Source organism: Anopheles funestus, chromosome 2RL, assembly GCF_943734845.2.
Source record: "Anopheles funestus chromosome 2RL, idAnoFuneDA-416_04, whole genome shotgun sequence".
In the NCBI taxonomy this organism is placed as follows: domain Eukaryota; kingdom Metazoa; phylum Arthropoda; class Insecta; order Diptera; family Culicidae; genus Anopheles; species Anopheles funestus.
The window spans coordinates 45,438,333-45,458,138 of NC_064598.1; the positions used below are offsets into that span (position 1 = coordinate 45,438,333).

The 19,806-nt window shown below is 43.2% G+C and overlaps 1 protein-coding gene across 5 annotated transcripts; it reads right to left on the minus strand.

Moving 5' to 3' along the window:
* Positions 1-4,195: 4,195 nt before the first annotated feature.
* LOC125764127 (ribosome-binding protein 1) lies at positions 4,196-19,610 on the minus strand. Of its 5 annotated transcripts, none has more exons than XM_049428019.1 (9): positions 19,232-19,610; positions 11,933-12,593; positions 11,685-11,855; positions 10,741-11,610; positions 10,482-10,557; positions 9,994-10,358; positions 8,224-8,328; positions 7,468-8,040; positions 4,196-7,388 (listed from the first exon to the last, which is right to left on the minus strand). In XM_049428019.1, exons 2-9 carry the CDS (start codon positions 12,407-12,409, stop codon positions 7,266-7,268), a joined length of 2,760 nt encoding a protein of 919 aa, XP_049283976.1. In that variant the 5' UTR covers positions 12,410-12,593; positions 19,232-19,610; the 3' UTR covers positions 4,196-7,265. The 5 variants fall into 5 exon arrangements, with proteins under 5 accessions (XP_049283976.1, XP_049283977.1, XP_049283979.1 ...); XM_049428020.1 differs by having other exon boundaries at positions 19,170-19,610; XM_049428022.1 differs by lacking the exon at positions 19,232-19,610 and adding an exon at positions 18,786-19,016.
* Between the last annotated feature and the right edge of the window lie 196 nt (positions 19,611-19,806).

Below are 19,806 nucleotides of genomic sequence, written 5' to 3' on the forward strand. Positions count from 1 at the left end.
ATTACAAGACTTCACGCATAATTAACAACATAAAAAAAAGCATAAAGTAAATCGAAAAAGAAAGAAAGTAAGGGAAGCAAGAGCAGAAACACTTGCATATAGACAAACTTCTTTCCCCATGATTCTGAGAGAAGTGAAAGCATTAAGTTTACTACGTTTGATGCTAGTAGAGGCAAATGCAAAAATTAATGAAAGTTAAATAAATGTAACAAGCCGAACGGTATACCGATGGAAGCGGTTCATGTAACATCATCGAACGAAACCTTAACCGTGTGCTAAAGGTGGCTTTTGAAGGGTTGGAGGTAGTACTGCATGAACCCCCCTCCTGGACGTCGGTGTATCGGCGGCACTGGAAGTGAAAGGCAGAAGAAAACGGAGTATTTTTTTTTGCAAATATACATATTAAGGAAAGAAATTGAAGGTCGTGAAAATGGAAACTTCTAGGAATTTGCGTTTTTTTTTGCATTGCCAACAATGCAATATGTTAAAGTGAAATTTATTAATTTTCTCAACATGTTTTGGGTTGTCCAATTTGTTCGAACCAAATTTTTTCATCATTTCATTTCGTAAATACCACCTTCTTTGTGTAGAATTCTTCCTCCTTATTTATACATAAAGCTCTAGTAAATGATTTTCGAAATCTTCTTTAAATCGCAATTTATTATACTTCGTGAAAGTTTCCTATACAAGAAAAGGGTGTTACTTTACTTACAGATTACAATTACTTACAAAACCACTACCGAAACTTAACGATTAATGCAGAAAAATTTCACCAAACTGTTGAAGATCGTGGCGCGTATTTCCCTAAAATCGTGTATGGTCTGCCGTCCTTCGGATGGAACACAACACCTCTTCTGTTTCTTGGCCTTTCTTGTCAATCGATAGCTACAAACGGTCCAGTTGTAAACAGGTTAGATCTGAATTTATTGTTCGGTCATACAAAACCAAACTCATAATAAATGATTCTATTTGAGTTCCACCAACAACACAAACAAATCTTTCAGGTCATTAGTCCTTGGTTTGTTATCGTTTGAGCTGCTTTATCAAATTTTGCCCTCGATCATTTTCGTTCATTATTGTGATATTTGAACCATTTCTCACCGTTAGGCACCATAACTTTTGTCTTAATTGGTGTAGCAAACAAACATCGTTCTTCATGTTTTGGACACAAAAACACAAAATCGTTTTATTCTGCTCAATGGTCAATGTTTAGATCCTGGGCGATACTACGACTATTCGCATACCGCTCAACTTCGATTATTTGTGTGATTTTATCAACATTTTATACACAAAAAATGTGTTTATTTTTCAAAATTTTATAATTAACGTGATATTAAACATTGGATATGTAGAAGATCGTGATCATTAGCTCGCTAATCATGATATACTAAACGAAAAGAAACAACGAACAATGTACCATTTCATCCAACAGTACTCATCCAACAGCATCGGCCTATCGGATTTACAATCGAGCAAGATATTCCCTCTATCTTAATAGACTCTAAATCCGCTTCCCAATTCAGATCTCCCAAATCCTTTTGGACGTTTGTAAAACATCGTCGCAATTCCCCATCCCTTCCTCCTGTTATGTCTCTCGGCGATGTCTCTGCTGCTAACAGTACCGACGTTTGTGCCCTATTTGCAGAGCAAATTTGATTTCTCCAGCAAATTTCTCTCCTCCAGCGAATGGCCAGCCTCCACGCTACACACCTAGCTTCCACCATCGCGCATCGGTCTGATCTTGTTGTGTCTGCGCTTATTGATAACGTCGCGGTTCTCAATGTGATTGTCAATGTTAAAATTATCCTTTTTCCCCGGGACCTGATGGTATCCCTGCTGTAGTGTTAAAAAAATGCAGCACTGTGTTTGTCCCTTTACTTGTAAAATTATTCCGTCTTTCCCTGCGTTCGTCTACATTCCCCTCGGTATGGAAACAAGCCTGGCTTGTCCCTATCCTATAAAAAGGGAAATGCGCCTGTTTGATGCAAATTACCGCGGTGTTGCATTGTTATGTGCAATTGCTAAAGTGTTTGAATCTGTCATTCATCAATGTATCCTTACTAACAGCATGGTTTTGTCCCTCATCGTTCTACCTCTTCCAACATCATGTGCTTTCTGTCGTTTGTCACGAACCCACCTTGAACTGGCTCCTCAAGTGGACACTATTTACACGGATTTTAAATCCGCATTTGACGGTGTTCCGCATGCGTCACTGATTAAGAAACTGTACAGTCTTGGGATCAATGATACAATTGTTTCAAGGGGTACAGTCCTTTCTCTGTGATCGTGTATACCGTGTCAAATTAAAATCTACCTTTTCTGTGTCCTTCTGTTCTGGGGCTGGGGTACCCCAAGGTAGTGTGTTTAGCCCATTACTGTTTGTCCTGTTTATGAACGACGTGATTTCCGTTCTTCCCCATGATTCGTTTCTATGTTATGCCGACGATTTGAAATTTTTTTTCCCGATCTCTGATAAGTGTAAAATTATCTCTTTCTCCCGTTCCCGCTCTCCTGTAATATACTCGTATGTCCTCGATCAGGTCCAGGTCTCCCGTGTCGGTGTAATCAACGACTTGGGTGTTTGGCTTGACTCTAGTCTCACCATGAGACCTCATATCGATTCCGTGGTGTGCAGGGCTTGGAGAACGCTCGGCATCATAAAGCGCATTGCTCGAGATTTTTCTGATCCGTTGTGTCTGAAGGCACTGTACTGCTCGCTGGTTAGGTCGTTGCTGGAGTATTGCTCTGTAGTATGGGCCCCGACTGCTCGGATTCATATTGAGCGCATTGAACGGGTGCAGAGATCCTTCACCAGGTTTGCAGTTCGCAAATTTCTGGGTAGTTCCTCTGCTGCCCTGCCCAATTAGGAGTCCAGATGTCGGCTGCTCGGTATCGACTTCCTCGAGAACCGCCGCTCTCAGGCCCAATCCTTAGTTGTTGCTTCCCTCTTGCTCGATTGCATTGATTCTCCAATGTTGCTTTCCTCGCATCCCCCTCTATGTTCCCAACCGTTCACTCCGTATTCGTCCTCCCTTAATTATCCCCAGACTTTGCACTGCCGCAGGTCGTTCTGACCCATTGTTGCTTGTTCTGCGATCGTTTAACTCCTCGTCCCACTTGTTTGATTTCCACGTCCCTTTATCTTCCTTTCGTAATCGTCTTAGATTTCCCTTTTAGCCTCCTCATCATACTCAATGACCTTCTATTATCTTCATGAACTTCCTTTGGCTGAGTTTTAGTTTAGTTTTTAGGTATATATTACGGTTTAAGTTAAATTATTTTAAGTATTCTATGTGTAGCCTTACGGCAGACATAATATAATAATAAATTGAAATTGAAATTTATCGCTGTTGTGTTGGATAATAAAATAATATTGATAGTTAATGCATAAGAATTTCTTCACGATCCATGATCAATGACCTTTTTCATACTTTATATCATAATAACAGAAATGATTATTTTGTTTTTCCAATTCTAAAGAATTACTTTATCTCAGCCGATGGAGCTGAGGCGATTGTAACATTTTTGTATACGAAATAGCTATAAAAGTTTTTCTCAATTTTACTAAAAAATAACATATCCAAAATGTATAAAATCTTGATCGACCATTCCTAAATTTGTGGTTTTTGTTCTGTTGTAAGATGAAGAGATGAACAATACCTTTTCGGTTCAAAGTTTACAAAAATTCTTTTTTCCACTAACGCGTAGATTAGTTCACAACAAAGTTCGCGCAGCTATACCCAAGTGTAGTTATATTTTGCTCACAGAATATAGGTGCAGACTTCCAGAAAATCAATCTATGATCCAATCTTCGAGAGCAGAATACTCAGAACAGGATTATGGAGGAGCAGCAATTATGACGAGCTCTACGATTTGTACGATGAGCTCTCACTGTCATACAGCGTATTTGTCTTACCAAAGTCTGTTCATGTCATTAGAATAATACCGTACAACCCAGCCCGTCAAAGTATTTTTAGATCGTCCACATGGACAGCAAAGGGATGGTAGTAGGCTCTATTTGAGATTAAGTAATCGAGAGAAAAAACCCACGGAATAATGGATTAACAGTCGAATATAAAGTAAGTATTTTGCACACAATCAAATAAATGCTATTTTAATAATAAATGTAAAAATGATGTAATATTTATTATTGTAGTTTCTTTCCTTCAATTGTTCAACCCAACCACCAATCGGCTTCGTGGGCCATATATTGTTCTGCATTTATTCCAAATTTTCCGTTTGCGTTACAACAACGGGTTTGCGTGTCTCGCCTCATCTTAACCGCCGCTTTGTTTCGTTTCTACCCTTCTCTTATACACAATCATCGACCACAGCAAAAACCAACAGCAGACCATCCGTACCAAGGTGTGAGGACGTATGGGTGGTGCTAACGGCCTGTTGCCCGTCTTGTCACCTCTTCTGTGTCTTTCCTGCACACCATTCCTACCTACTACTTCTGGTTTAGTGCTGGCGCTCACTTCTTCTGTATTACATAGTAGTTTCGTCTCTAACCTCGCACCATACCTCTCTCGCGCCCCGGTATATGGTATACTTAATTTAACCTTAAAGTGGAAGCATGGACTGGATACGTGGAAAAATTGGGGAGTGTTCTTTTCTGCTGCTTGTTTGTTTGCTATGTTAACAATATGTTCCGTTTCATGATGTTGACAGCATGATAACAAGGACAGCAAACAAACAAAAACACACGGGAGTTTCAAAATGGTGAACAGAATGTTATTTATGAAAACGTAAGTAAAGAAATAAAATAAAGTTATACATAAATATTGCTGTTTGATGTTTTTTTTTAAACTTGTTTTCTGTCTTTTTCGTATTGGTTTTTGTTGTTGTTGTTTGAAACTATCTCAGAATGTATGTATGCTTTTCCGCTTCGAACCAGAGTTTTATATTTTGTTAGATAAGCTTCACTTCTATAGATTATCTGTTACTGTTTTTAACCCTTCGTTTCTATGATTCCATTTTACTATGAACCTATTACATACTCTTTTACTATGTTTGCTTCACTTTTTCCCCCTTTTTATACTCTGTCCCTATATTAATAATAGACTGTCGTTGACCGAACAGAAGAAAAAAGAAATAAACAAAATATGCGTAATGTACTTTCTATCTCTCTCTCTCTCGCGCGCGCGCTCTTCACCCTCTTCCTACCCTCTTTTTTCTCTTTTTCTGGTTTAATAAACTTATTGAGTACCGATTTCCTAATTCATTTCACTGCTGTATGCGCCGTAGGAGGATTCATCATGTTCAGTGCCATATATTCATCGCCAATCCTTCGCTCGTATTTGCGCTTACTAATCGTTCTAGGTTCGTGTATCGAGCCATTAATTATTCGCACTGTTGGAGGAGTTGAGAAAACGAATCCGGAGCGAACGGAACCGTGAGGATTAGTAAAGTAGGGATGTTCCGAAACCCAAGAGCTGGAAGGCATCAACAACAGTTCATTCGAAAGAAGCGCAAGGCCCTCAAACTGCAGCAGTGAGTGCAGCAGCAGCAGCAGCAGCATCGAACAGACGTCAGAATGATAAATGCTTATAGTTTTGTGCGCGTTGCTACATACACTTATATATTTAATCGAGCACTTTCAAATAATGTATGGTAATGTTTTGGAAGGGTGGGGTAGGGGGAAGGAAATCTTAAAACATAAAATTTGTCGATCCTTTTTCACATGCCCAGCAGTACGCTCTTACCATTTACATATGCACACACACACACCCTCTCTCTCTCACACACAAACACACAGACACAAACCAACTTTACCCAATTCCCATTTCCATTTGTCTTTACAAACGTTCTTTTTTTATCCAGTTTCAAAAACAAAAAAGTCTTGCAAAAAGAATGTATTTTACACAACTGTCCCAAAACAATTGTAAAACATCTATTGGCCACAGATATCAATGTAGGACGTATAAATATATAAATATATACACACACGCGCGAATGCGGGCGCGCGCGCGCGCAATACAGTCGGAAACGATCGCAGCATCAACATGTACTCAACTCACAAGACTCACGGAGAACACGATTGCGTACACAAAACGCTTCCACAAACCGTGATAACCGATTTGAATGCATGGAAATGGAAAAAAAACACAACCCTAATAAACTGAATGTATAAATGCACGGTAGGTTCAGTTTCCGTTTCAATTAAACAGGATTATTCAGCAATAATTATCCAATCTGTCATGCAACCGTCTTTGCAGACAGGACACTCTTAACGTAAAAGGTATAAAAACAACCAAAAAGGTAGAACAATTAATAGAAACCAGTACAAAACACACATGCATGAGATTAAGCTAATCAATTACGATAAACACATTTTAAACACATAAATTCGTTTCTACGTTTCGGCGGCCACAGTAAAGTCTTCAAATTGGTTTGCCCAATGCCATTCCGAACGGAACGCGCGTGTGTGAAAGTACAAGCATCTTGTTTGTTGTGTTGGATTGTCTCTCTGGAGGAAGAAAAGCGTACGGATAAGGATTATACACGAAAGAAAAACGGCCATGTATGCGAGCGCTTGTTCGTTTGTGTATGTGTGTGTGTGTGCGTGGATATATGTATACAAATATAAATATATTTAATCGAGGACTTCCGGGTATGCCTATTCTCCTACTGTTGTTGTTTCGTAAAGGGTGGTTTATTACACGGAAACTGTTGCATGTGTGTGTGTCGGTGTCTGTCGAGAGCCGGTGGAAAATTCCGTCCTACTTCGTGACGAATGTGTACTCGGTACAAACCGAACATTTTAAACCATCTGCCATCACTATGTAACTGATTTTTGTCTAAATGATTGAATTTTGGGTTTCCTTCTTTTCTATCGTTTCGATCCTTTCGATCGCTTCAATACGCTCACGATCTTTACGCATTCTCCAAAGTTGTGTGTTCCTTCCCCGCTTCATGTAAATTAAACATTGCGCCAATTTTATCCTGCATCCTTCGTGGTTCGCATTCGCTGCTGCATGCACAGAGTTGGGACTGGGACGTACGGTGAAATATGCAAACCAAAGATATAGAACATCCTGCTTTTTACCCCCTTTCCCTCTCCCTTCTCTGCTATCTCACACACCTGTTCCACACTCCCGTACCCATTTGTGAGTTCTCCTTCCGAACGATTGCACCTTAAAGGGGAGATTGTAGTATTCATTCCATTTAACATCTTGCGAAAAAAAATGTGCGAAATGTTCGCTTCCTACTAATTTCTGGCAGGTTTAGAGGAACATGCGGCCAAAATGTTGGACGACCCGTTTCTACTGCTCAACGGCACCGGCAGATTTGAGCAGGCTTAGTTCCTTATCCTTCGCTTGCACCACCGTACGCCAGTGGATGTCCTGCTCGATCACCTTCGCTTCTAGGTTTTTCAGCATGTTTTCCTGCACCGAGAAATGAACGAACAGGTAAACACAATTAGCTTAAGACCGAACTGTACCGAATCGCCGCACTCCTACTTACCGTATCGGCTATGATAGACTTATACTGATCTACGGTTTGCTGCATCTGCTCGTACCGCAGCGCCATTGCCTGCTGATCGTCCTCGGAGCCACTGTCGCTGGTGGCGCCGTTCTTGTTCGTGATCACGACACCGTCGTTGCTATTTTCGTGTAAACTACTATTAACGCTGTTGTTATTGGTATTAAGATTATTATTAGCGATTATATTGCTGCTACTGTTAAGCCTACTGCTGTCACTGTTGCTGTTGGCAGTGCCAGAGCTTTGCTCTGGGTGGCTGTTCGTGACCACCGCGTTATTGTTAACGCCGCTGCTAATGGTACTACTGCTGTCGTTTGCGGTGCTATTGGTGGGGTGCGATCGCTGCAGACTGTCGTACTGCTCCTTAATGCAGCCGACCGTTGCCTCGAGCCAGCTCTGGAAGTCGGTGGCATCGACGGGCAGGGCCGACACCACCACACCGGTCGGCTGCAGTAACTGCACCAGCAGATCCTTCATACGGTTTTGCTCCTCCAGCACCACTTTACCGACGTCCACCTTTTCCGCACTACTGTTGATCAGCTTCTGTTGTTGCTCCTACGCCATGGAAACAGACGGAAGAAAATCAAACATAACAAGAGCACCAATTAGTCAAAACGCTACTTTCTTGTGTAACAACAGTGCGTGATTCAGATGCGCTAAATGCCCACAAACTTCCCTTCGTTGCGGGGCACCCATTAGGGAATTGTTTTCCACCTTTGGCACACATCCATCACTTACAACTTGCTCCGTACCCGCTATCGCTGGTGCCGCTGTCGTCTGTCCTCGTCGGCGTTCGGCATCTTGCAATGCCTCCACCAACTTCCAGTTTTTCGTACGCAAATTCTACGCGAACGTGTTAGGGGTTTTTTTTGGTACAGGTATTGTTTGCCACGAACCGTTGGCACACAAATAGCAAATCAGTGGCAAAAGAAAGGCAATGCATGGTGCCGGTTGTGTAGGTGGTTGTTGGTAAAAGGAAGAAGGATGCAGAAGATCATTCCAAGCAAATCGAATGCGCGATCGGTTTTTGGTGTGCGTTAGGAGTACGTTAGCGCAACGTCAATTGATTGTGTTGTGTTGTTAAGATCAAATGTTCAAAGGCAACGGAAGTAACGGGACACAAACGCGCGTGCATTAGAACAAGAACGAAAGAAAAGAAGAAAAAAAAACAACGTAAACGGAATGAGCTAATGAGCAATATATCTTTTTTCTTTAGTTGTAGAGGAATGTCGTTTAACTGTACAACATGCTTTTTGGGTTTGTGCAACATTGCCTTTCACACGGGTGCGCTTAAACTAAATGTATAGTGGAGTACGTGTTTGATCGGTACAGCAGCAGTGCAAAACTGCTCGACTCATCATTTTTTTCACATTTCATGGTAATGGAATCAAATTCAGGGATCAAATCCATCGCATAAAACTTATGTGTCATCACATAAGGTACGCTTCGAACCTCCATCGTAAACATATACTGAAAAACAGCATTTTTAGCTATCAATTTGCCGTCCAATTGCCCTTTGGTGAACCGATTCTTACGGTTAAACGGACCGTAAGAAATGCAGACAGACACAAAACATCTCGATCACAGCGTTACTCTTATTTTTAATTTATCGATAAAATACGATTTTTACCAGTATGATCGTACTTTTTGATTTAAAGAAAAGCGTTTTCATTGCCATTCAATTTTTACAGTAAGGTGTATGCTTTACGTATGCACCTTTTTATTAAATTACAGTACAATGTCATTTATTCGTACGATTCGACAGTTCAACAGTTGAGAGAAAGGAAAGTATTTTGTTGTGGAAAATTTTGTTTATTTTATAGTTAAATTGGAGAAATATTGCTTGATCGAAAGTATGTTTGGAAAGTTTTGCCGAAGAATTAGGTGTTAAATAGATTTAAAAGATTTGAAAAAAAAAATAATTTAATCTTTTTCCAAACAATGCCCAATATACTTATTTGGCATCTTGTGAGGGTTCACCCAGCCGGGGAAGGGCGTCCATATAAAAGCAAATATTCGAGTACCTGTATTTATTTTGCGTTTGTCGAATCCGGGTGCAATATTGCTTAGGAAGTTATAGAAGTGCCTTGCATATTTGCTCGTAATGCGTTCAGCATTTTCAGTTTGTATGTATTAAACCGCAAAACAGATTAAATATGTACTAATAAAAAAAAACAACTAAGATCCCTGTTATAAAAACTGACGAACCATTTATACGTGATATTCCAATATTTGGCAATATTCGAATTGCCATCAGTCCAGAATAAACGGTACTGTTCATATAAACATTTACAGATTTATGTACAACAATGTGTTGGTGAAGAAAGCATTTGCATTTAATGCCACATACAAGAAACACACAGAGATACACAGAGATATATTAAGCATTCGTGTTAACAAAAGCCACTAGAAACCGAAGTTGACAATACATATCTCCAACTAAATGGAAGACGAAGAGAACAACCCAGTATGGATAGTAAAAGCAATTTTCAACGCTTCTTGACTTACATCATTCTTTTGTCGTTGCTCCTCGAGCTGCTTCTGCAACTGTTCCTCCTTCGCCTTCAGCTCGTTCGTCTGCTGTTTGTAGTCCGTCATCAGGCTCTTGCACTCGACCAGCTCGTTCCGGTAGACCTCGAGCTTCGATTTGGTAGAGTCTAAGGCATTCTGGAGGTTGCGGATTTCGACGCGGTTGCTTTCGTCCGCCTGGCTGGTGGCGTGTGCCGCAGCTGCAGCGGCCGATGCAGCTGCCACTGCCTGTTTTTGCTTCGCCTGTAGTTCAGCCTTCAGCTGCTCGATTTCGTAGCTCAGCTCGTCCTTCTGGGTCAGCTCCAGCCGCAACTGGCGTAAATCGTTCTCATAGGCAGTTAATTCTACAGAGAGCAAGCAAGCAGGAAAATAAACACGATGCACAACAGTTGGAGTTAGTGAGAGTGTTCGGCGTAATGCGCGCGCACGCTATCATAAACCGTTGCAATCAGCTGACCCTTACTCACCCTGTACACGCTGTCTCATGAGCTCCTCATTGTTGTGTAATAAAATTTCGAACTCAGTCTTTTTCTTCATCATTTCCTGTGAAGGTGAAGCAAACACGAATGTAAATTATTCTAACCCATCCTTATCAATTGCAACCGAGCGAAAGATTAAAATCTTAGCGAGAGACAGAGATCTTTAAGGGTGGTTCGGCACCACCGATGATGCACCACCAAGCTGTAATCGAACTCCCATCTTCCGTACAATGAACTTTCAACTGACCTCCTCGGACTGTAGCTTTTCATTCAGCAGCTGGCTCTTTGCCATCAGCTCCTGCTGCAGTAGCTGCAGATCGTTGTTCAGCTGCGCAATCGTTGCACCGTGGTCCTGCATCGAGGCATGCTCCTTGGACAGTTGTATATACTTGGCCTGCAGCTGCTGGAACTGTATCGACATCGCCTGCTTATCATTTGCCTGCTTGTCTTTGATCGAGTTCAGCTCCTGTGTCAGATTGTGAACCTCCTGCTTTTTGTTGTTCAGCTCCTCCACGTACGCCTTGAGCACAGCTCCGGCCTGCATCTTCTCACCATTCAGCTCCTGGCGGAGTTCCTTCAGCTTGGCATGCAGCCCGGCTGCAGCCTTCTGCTCCTCGACCAGTGCCGACTCCTTTTCCTGCAGCTGCTTTTTCAGCTTCTGCAGCGGATCGGACGGATCGTTCCATTCGGAGGGATCCTTCGCCAGCGTATCCTGCTGTTTGTTCAGCAGAAAGTCGATCAAAATCTGGATATCGTTCCGTGGCAGATCCGCCTTGTTGAGGATGTTCACTAGCGAGTGCACGTTCGCAGCGTCGGCCATCTCAACCGCTAGCTCTTGCGTGATCAGCTCGTTTTTCTTCCTCTTGTTCGATTTGTCCTTGTGTGCCGAACCGGCGTTAGATTTGTTATCAGCGTTTGTTTGCTTTTTCGGTTCAGCAACGTGCGCTGCATTTGCGGAATGATGTTGATGATGCTGCTGTTGCTGCTGCTCGGTAACATTAGCGGGGACATTGTTCTTAGGGGACAGTTTCGATTGGATGTCCTTTTTGTTCTTATTTTGCTGACGCTGCTCTTTCGGTGTCTGATTCTTTCCAACCTTGGTATCATCCTCGTGTTTCTGTGTGGTGATAAAGCAAAAATCCCGTGAGCATATACTTTGGTGCAATAGTAAAACCTTCCATCGCCATTTACCTGTTGACGTGCGATTTCCAGTGCATCCTTCGGGTGTATTTCTGCAAAGTGATTCATCTCTGGTACGGTTTCTACCGACTTTACCAGAACCGGTTCAGATTTGTTCACCAGAATGCCACCAGCTGCCTTTTGCTTGTTTTTCTTACCACCTTGTTGTTTGTTATCTTTTTTCTGCAAAAATAAACAAGCAACATTCAAGTTATGTCTTCTAAAAGATGAGAAATAAAGCACCTTCCAGTACCACCAACCTTATTTCCAGCGGCATTTTCACTCAATGGAAATGCTTCAGTTTCTGCATATTCCACCGTCAGATTGGTTGTCTGCCCAATACGCTTCTTAGCACCGTACGTCAGCGGATTGATTTCCTCCTCGAGCGGACTCTCAGATGAATGTCCATCACTTTCCGGTTCCACCACTTCGGCCCGCTGGTGCTGCTGTTGCTGTTGGTGCTGCTGCTTTGCACCACGATTCTTCTGGTTCTGGTTCGCATTGCCACCAGGATGCGTTTTCTTCGTCCGCTTGTTTGCCGACTCCTTGCTCGACTTGGTCGGCGCACCGGACGATGCCGGGGACGTTAGACCGAGAATCTTTTCGCGCATTTCACGCTTCTCCTTTAGCATTTCCTCAAAGGATTTACCCTTGGGCAGAAAGCGACTAATAAACAGCATCGACAGAAGGGAAAAGAACAGCACAATTACGATGAACGACAATGTAGTCAGATCCATTTTTGCATGATTTGCTGTACGCAGGCGTTCGGCGGTAAAAGCGTTTAGCTCAATGTGTTATCCCGTATCAACGGACAAGTGTTTGTGGCAGCTGGTTGACAAATCAACAGTATTTAGAGCTGGATCGCTTTGCAAGCCCTTACTCCCTGAGTTCCTCGCTTTTCGTGACGACAGTCAAATGAAGCTGTAAATATGGAAGTGAAACAAAAAAAAAAGAGAACAATGATTAGAGTTGATGTGCGGAGAATTATAACTATAGCAGTTAATTGTACATGATACGGGTACGCGCACATGCTTGAATCGCTGGCTACCAGCAGAAATTAATAAAACAAAAATGCTCCACTACTGTGGCGTCGGGTGCAGGGGTGTTAGTTGAAACATTCCTCAACACTGAGTCGAACGCCGATTCGAAGCGCCTTTCGATATGACACGTTAAACGGAGAAAAGAACACTATACGCTGATGAAGCGTGTATTCTCGTCCATCTATCCTCATAATAAAATTCGGAACTGCGATGCGTGCTGAACCAAGTGGACAACGTGTCAAAACAGCTGTCGACGTGGCATGGTAGACGATGGAGAATGGCGCGCTTACTAATGCTTTAAAGCCTGTTCCGTCAGTTGCCGGTTTGTGCTCAAGTGATCGTTGTACTTTGGCCACCGGGTAAGCAACACTGCCACTTCCTGTGTCGGAGCTTGAGCCCGGACTTCCCTGTAAAGCAACGGATCGTTGATAAGTTTCACGCCTTTTGATTAAGTACGCGCACACACACACACTGAACCCTTTTCTTTCGAGATTCAACGGTTTCAAAATCATAGAGCTTGTCTCCGCTAAAAATGCTTCTTGTGAATGATTGGTGCTCTTTTGTTGAGCTGTTATTGTTAGTTCACTTAATCAGATCGCTTGCAACATATGACAGACCTATATTGATTCCGTACGGCGCGTGTAGATCGATCCCCAATCTGGTGTTGATGATGATAAACGTCACACTGTTTGCTCATCGAAGTAACCACTGCACAGTTTAAGATTCTAGAATATTCGGAACCGAATGATAAGACAACTTTGGCACAATTAATTGTCTATCAGTATAGGCTAAAATTAGAGACGTGCATAGGTTTTAGAAAAGTTTTATTGAGCGATAAAATGAAGTGTTCTTGGAATGTGTCTATCAGTTGCAAGTTGAATCAAGATAGCAAATTCCACATCTCTCAGTCATTCTTTTGTATCTTTCTTTTTCTACTCTGACGGGGTTTAATCTTCCGCCACCACGCTGCAATGCAATGGAACGGTACCTAGTGTTAGAAGCAGGTAGGACATTTCTATAAGATCAGCAATAAATAAGCGTTTCTTAACAGATCTTCAAACCCTTTCGCAAGCGCTGCGTCCATATTGAAGCGTGCTTTAGCAACAAAAGTCTGGCGCAATAAACGTGTCATAAAGATGTGACGTTCATCGCCACACAATCATACTCTCACTTTTTGTCACTACAAAACAAAACAGATGGGGTTTTCGTGTAGTTAGAGGCAAAACCAATAAGGTTTTCCGTACCCATTCCCCGGACTGTTGTGGAGTGCTAACGTACCCGCGCTACTGTCACTACCGACCGATTTCTTATCACGCAGCGAAGAAAAAAAAGCATAAGTACATGAAGAAGATGGTTGAAAAAAAAAATGGAGGTGTGCCAGAAACTACGAAGGGCTGTTAAGAGGTAGGCGAGAAAGCACTACCCCTGTGGCCTTTATCAAGCAATTCCTTTATGAATGAGCCAGCTATCACCAGAGCAGCAAGTGCGTGGCTCTACCGAAATGGACGATCCTGCTCTGTTGATGGACCGCAGTGCATAGTCAGTTCGACCGATAACAGATAAAACCGATGTGTTTGTCCGATGTTTGATCGGGCAATTGACTTTGGGGATTTAGAAGCGGACAACGAGACTTGGCCCACCCGTGATAAGAAAGCACACGGTTGTATCGCTGCGATGCTCCGATTATGCAATGTTGCAACCCTGCAAAAAGTTAGAATTTTCTTTCCTTTCTTTGAAATTTACCTTCAAATCCGAAACATTAACGAACTTGGAAAAATCGTTTGCGTTTGATTAATCTGGTATGAAGGGGATCTGGCGTTCACACACTCGCGCAAGTGAGAGGAAATTTAAAAGCATTGGTTACGCTGTTTTTTTTTATTTCGAATGCCACTAAATCAATCATCGCCTTTCGCCCGCCGGTCGGCTTACTTTGATGTGTGTTTGCGGTGTAAAATCAATGCTGTGACCATTGACGAATTTCTTACCGCAACGCACCCCATCATTTCGTTGCGAGGGGTTCAACTTTTATTTGTAGTTTTACATTTCCGCTCTCTTTTTTTATTTAAAAGATTGATTTAAGACACCGTCGACCGTCGCAGGAAATGAGTGGAAATGTGTTTTAATAACGTGAAGAAAAAATAAGTTAATTACTAGTTTGATATTTTTTTTTACGGTCTCCACTTCGCTTGGACATGCATACTCGGCTTTCTTTGTAGGCCATAAAAAGAAAACGCAAACCGTTCGAACAATGAAAGTATATGAAACGCACCGGCAAAACGGTGCAGCATCATAGCCTAAAGGCGAAATCAGGGAAGTTCAGTATTCGCACAGCTTCGTTCGTACAAAGCGAAGATCGTTTCGTGCAGTAAGTGCCACGTGCAACAAACTTCAAACAATACTGCTCGGTGCAGCATTTAAACGGCAAGAAAATGGTTTACTGAGGCAAGCACATATTCGTCCTCCACATTATACCCATCACGGCGCCACAATTCCGAACCCGTGGTTCGAGGGAGAAAGGTTACGTGGCAGAAAGGAGTCACTTGCTAGGGTCAAACAAGTTCCCCGTGTACGTAGGGTAGAAGATGCTCCCACTAAAAATGCATTTCCACAAACACAACCAAATTCGAGACTAAAATGAAGGACTACTCGCATGGGGAGAGGGTGGGGGATGGTTTGGATGCGAATGCCCGGGGAAACCCTCTGAAGGTCACAGATCCTCGATTGTGGCAAAACTGGTCCCGGTACGCTTAGAAAGGAGGTTTGGTGTAACAGGGCGAGGCGACATGTTGTGAGAGGGATTTTTTTTAATCAATGCCAACCGTACTCTTCTGTGGATTACAGTCAATTCGAGTGAGAGAAAAAAAAGCGTATTTCGAAACCTTCGGACGTACACCAAACCGTTGCCGGCCTACGATCGTCTTCCTGCGGGACCAAGAAAGGAAGAAACCAAACCAGTTACAAACCAGTGTACGTGCGTGTGTGTGGATGTGTGCGCGTTGTTTCCGCGTTTGCTTTTCATGGTCGTTCGTTCCCTAGCGCAGATTGTGACGATCGCAGATAGGTCCAAGACGCTACAACACCGCTGACTGCTGACGGTGGATATAGCTGATTATCCCACTAGGCAGCTCACAAAACAAGGGCCAGACAGATCAACCCGATGCTGCGCGCTGCATGATATTCCAGAAGTAAAGGAGTGTTCCAGAAGTAGAGGAGTTTGCCAGTGATGGGAAAACATGGCTCCGGATCGACTCTAGATTTGTTTTGTAGTCGGCTCTGCCCAACCAACGGCTTTGGGACCGGCTTCAAACTATGACTTCGACGTCGTTTTAAAATTACATGCCGAGATGCGGAGAGTACATCAGTAAGTTCCGACCCTTTGCAATAGAGGATGCAACGCGAAAAGAAGCACAGAATGTAGTAATGATAATGGTGGTATTACATGCCCACAACACTTAGCGTACACCATCGTTCGTCACGGAAAGATCATGGATAAGTTACACTGCGTCGCATTACATATATTACGTACATATCGTATGTGTGAGTTGGTTGATCGTATCGGTGGATGACGTACGCCGACAGTGGTCATAATCAAGAAATTATGGTCCTGCGTACAAGACGATGAATTAACGATATGCTAAAACCGGGTACAACGACAACACAGAGCGAACGTCCGCGATCTTCAGTGTGATCTCTCGTAGCTCTGCGAAACGATCGCCAGACAACCTTGTACGCATCTTTGCTTCTTTGTGCATCTGTTAAAGTCTATATAGTAACGTATCTTGAGGTTAAGGACACTCCCTGCTGGGTGTGAAAAGCCTCACACACCAAGATCCAGTGTCCTAATCATGCCTTAATCCTGCTTAAACTATTATATGTACATACAATTCACCTCCAAAGATGGTATAATGTTTTAGCTAAAAAGAAAATGGATTTATAGATCCCAAATTCGCTTTGCCGAATCGTTTGTTTCGTCATATTCTCCAGCGGAAAAGACTGCGATGTACCGTGGAGCAAAGCAAACCAAGTACTCCACCGTCTGGCCATACTCCACGAGTTCATTCGCGTCTCTTTAACTGCTAGGCTAGAGAAGGCACAACTAATTACGAATTCAGCTACAGAGATCCGACCTCGACGGTAAACGGCGCGGGTGTACAGTCTATCAGTTCCCCCCTTTAGCGCTTTTCCGCTTGGATCAAGCTATTCGCTCGCAGCGCCGCACAGCATAACCACGCGGCGTTCGTGATGAGTTCATGCCCATTTCTCACTGTCTTATTTCTCCCGGTTAAGAATTGGTCCACGTCGCCAGGCGTGCAGCGAAGAAGAAAGAAACCAACGCAATCTTCCCTCCCCACGTCAATTGGCAGCTTGAATCTCGATCGTGGCTTAGTGCCAGGGCGGGAACTGAGTTGTGGCATACCGCAGAATGTGCATATTGAAGGGTATTCATCGTCACGGTGGTCTCTTGGACGTCTATTCTCTAGCTTTTTACATATCCGCACATTCTTTGGAGCAGCTTCGGGTGAGCTCCCCGTTTTTTTTTGGCCTTGTTTTGTCTGGTCTGATGGTGATCGCAGATTTCGTTCTTTTCTCAAAAGATCTTTTAGCTTCATATCTGATGATCTCTCTTCGCATTGCAAATTAACAAAATATTATCATGGGCTTTTTGTTGATTATAAAAGTTGCATTTTTTTTGTCTCCTCCACATTGATTTTCAATTGCTATCCAACAAAAGTCTATCACAGAACCATACAAACGTATGATGAAATCCCAACATTTCGTCACATCTCGGGGTTCGCTCGCTCTTTTGCCGGTTCGAAGAGCGATGTTAAAATCGCTACTAAAAACATCATCATCGAAGAGCTACGGGAATTTTAGAATGCTCTCAATTTGCCCACACCGCTAGTTTTCCCCTTTTTACTGTGGCTGGGCAAACCGCATCTTGAGACATGATCAAATCCGCAGAACGGTTTTCTAATTTGCTTATTCAAGTGTCACTGACAAGTGAACAACAACTACCCCAACGGTGGCGATACGTTCCGCGTGTCCATTTGCGAAACCCCAGCGGAATGGATAAACCGGGGAACGCGCGTAGGACAGATGGTACACAATACATCAATGGTGGCAATGATGACGGCGCTACCGGCCACAATACTCACGCACTCGCATCATCGTAAGTATACAAGCATAATGGCAGCTAGTAGCAACACATTGTAATAGATTTATGCGCCCAGCGCGTACAGGACCCGGTCACAGTCGTGTGTGTGTTTGTGTTCGCCAAAGCGTACCAAAGCTCATCTAGAACTCGGCACTTGCTGATAGGCTTTATAAACCGGGGTAATCTATTTTTTCTATCTGCTTTCCTAGGGTGGAATTTTGCCCTCCTGTGTGTGTCGCACTGAGAGCAGCAATTTTGGTAGCAGATCGCGGGGAAACCAAGGAAAATCCACCATCCATCAGAGGCGTTCTATTCAATTGTGTCTGGGCGGCGGTGTTTAACCGTTTGTTTGAATGTATGCGTTCGTATACATATTTCTGCTCGTACACACACACACACATCACACTTCTATTTGTTTGTCCTTTCATTCTGTTTGTTAACCACTGTGCCTAATTTCCAGTGTGACCAAATTGTATGTATAAAAATCTGTTTTTTGACGTGGTTTTCAGTAGCCAAATAATTATCCATTCGCATCACAGTGATCACGGTAGTAAAGCATATTTTTTCATATGTTTTTGCGGTGATTTAATATAAGTTAGCTCTTGCAACGCACACGCGCTACTCATTTTTCTCACTGCCTGATGATACTACACCGTACACGCGTGTGTTCTGGTTTCCCTACCATCCCGCGGTCGCACCAAAAACCATCTTTTCCCGTACCACACGTTGGAATATTATTTCGATGGGAAGTCGAAGGTTCCCAAGCTTTCGCACCGACTTCGGATGGATGCAAAATAAGGCAAGCAAATAAACCTTCCAGCAGCCACCAGATCCAACAAAATGCACAACTGCACTGGGGTGGGGAACCTTCTACTGCGTGGAAGAAGAAAAAAAAAAACGTTCCCTCTCCCGACTCACCGACACAATAGGCCCAATGAGCAGACGGGCAAAACGTTGTCCACGTAGCACACTCTTCTGGGTTTCGAAGCATCGAAGCTGTTCGACAGATCCGGAAGCATTAATTTTAGTGGCAGTTTGGAAGACGGTCTACACAAATCATTGAAAGCAAATGCAAATTTGACACTTTTGGAAAGAATTGTGCATTCGTAGCATAGGCAACGAAATGTACAATATTTTCACTAGGCGTCATGTATAACACAGGTAGCTGATGTTGTTTGATTGGACTTATTTTTTCTGCCCCTGATTGTTCGTTTGTTCATTCGATCTAGTAATTTGTTTCGCTGAAGCGCACGCACCCGTACGGCGACGACTCATACAAAATCACAAAAGGCACATACTCACATACACGCACACATACACACACACTAGCGGGGTAACGGTAGATTGGATACCGAAGCGAATACCTCTTTTTAGCTTCCTTTCTGCGACTAGCACCCAATCAAGCTAGATAAATCTAGTCACCAGTGAAAACCAGCTTCGGGTGCGTTGGAACCGGCCGCTGCAAGATTATCCTTTTAATTTTGCACCTCACCACGTCTTCTTCTGGGTAATGCTCACACCCCGGTGTCCAGAAACGCTTGCCTGGCCAAGTGTGGGATGGGACACAGACCCAACGCCAACGTCACACGGTACCGAAGAAGAACGGATGCGAGAAGAACACACACGCGCACGCACATATACACACACACACACACACGCACAGTCACTTACTCACGCACGAACCGGACCCGCGGGCACGCACTCCGTGGCGGGGTGTGTGACCAAAACGGAAAAGATGGAAAAACGGAAACCAAAAAAAAACGCTGGACACAAAAGCGCGACACAAACCCCCTCCCGGGATGTAACCGGATGGAAGAAAAACGGGACCGATTTTCCGACACGCAAGACTTCCACGACGACACCACGGAAACGAGTCGGGCAGGCGTGAGACGTGAATGTGAATCGCGAGTGACAAATTTCTCTGTAAATTGAACACGTA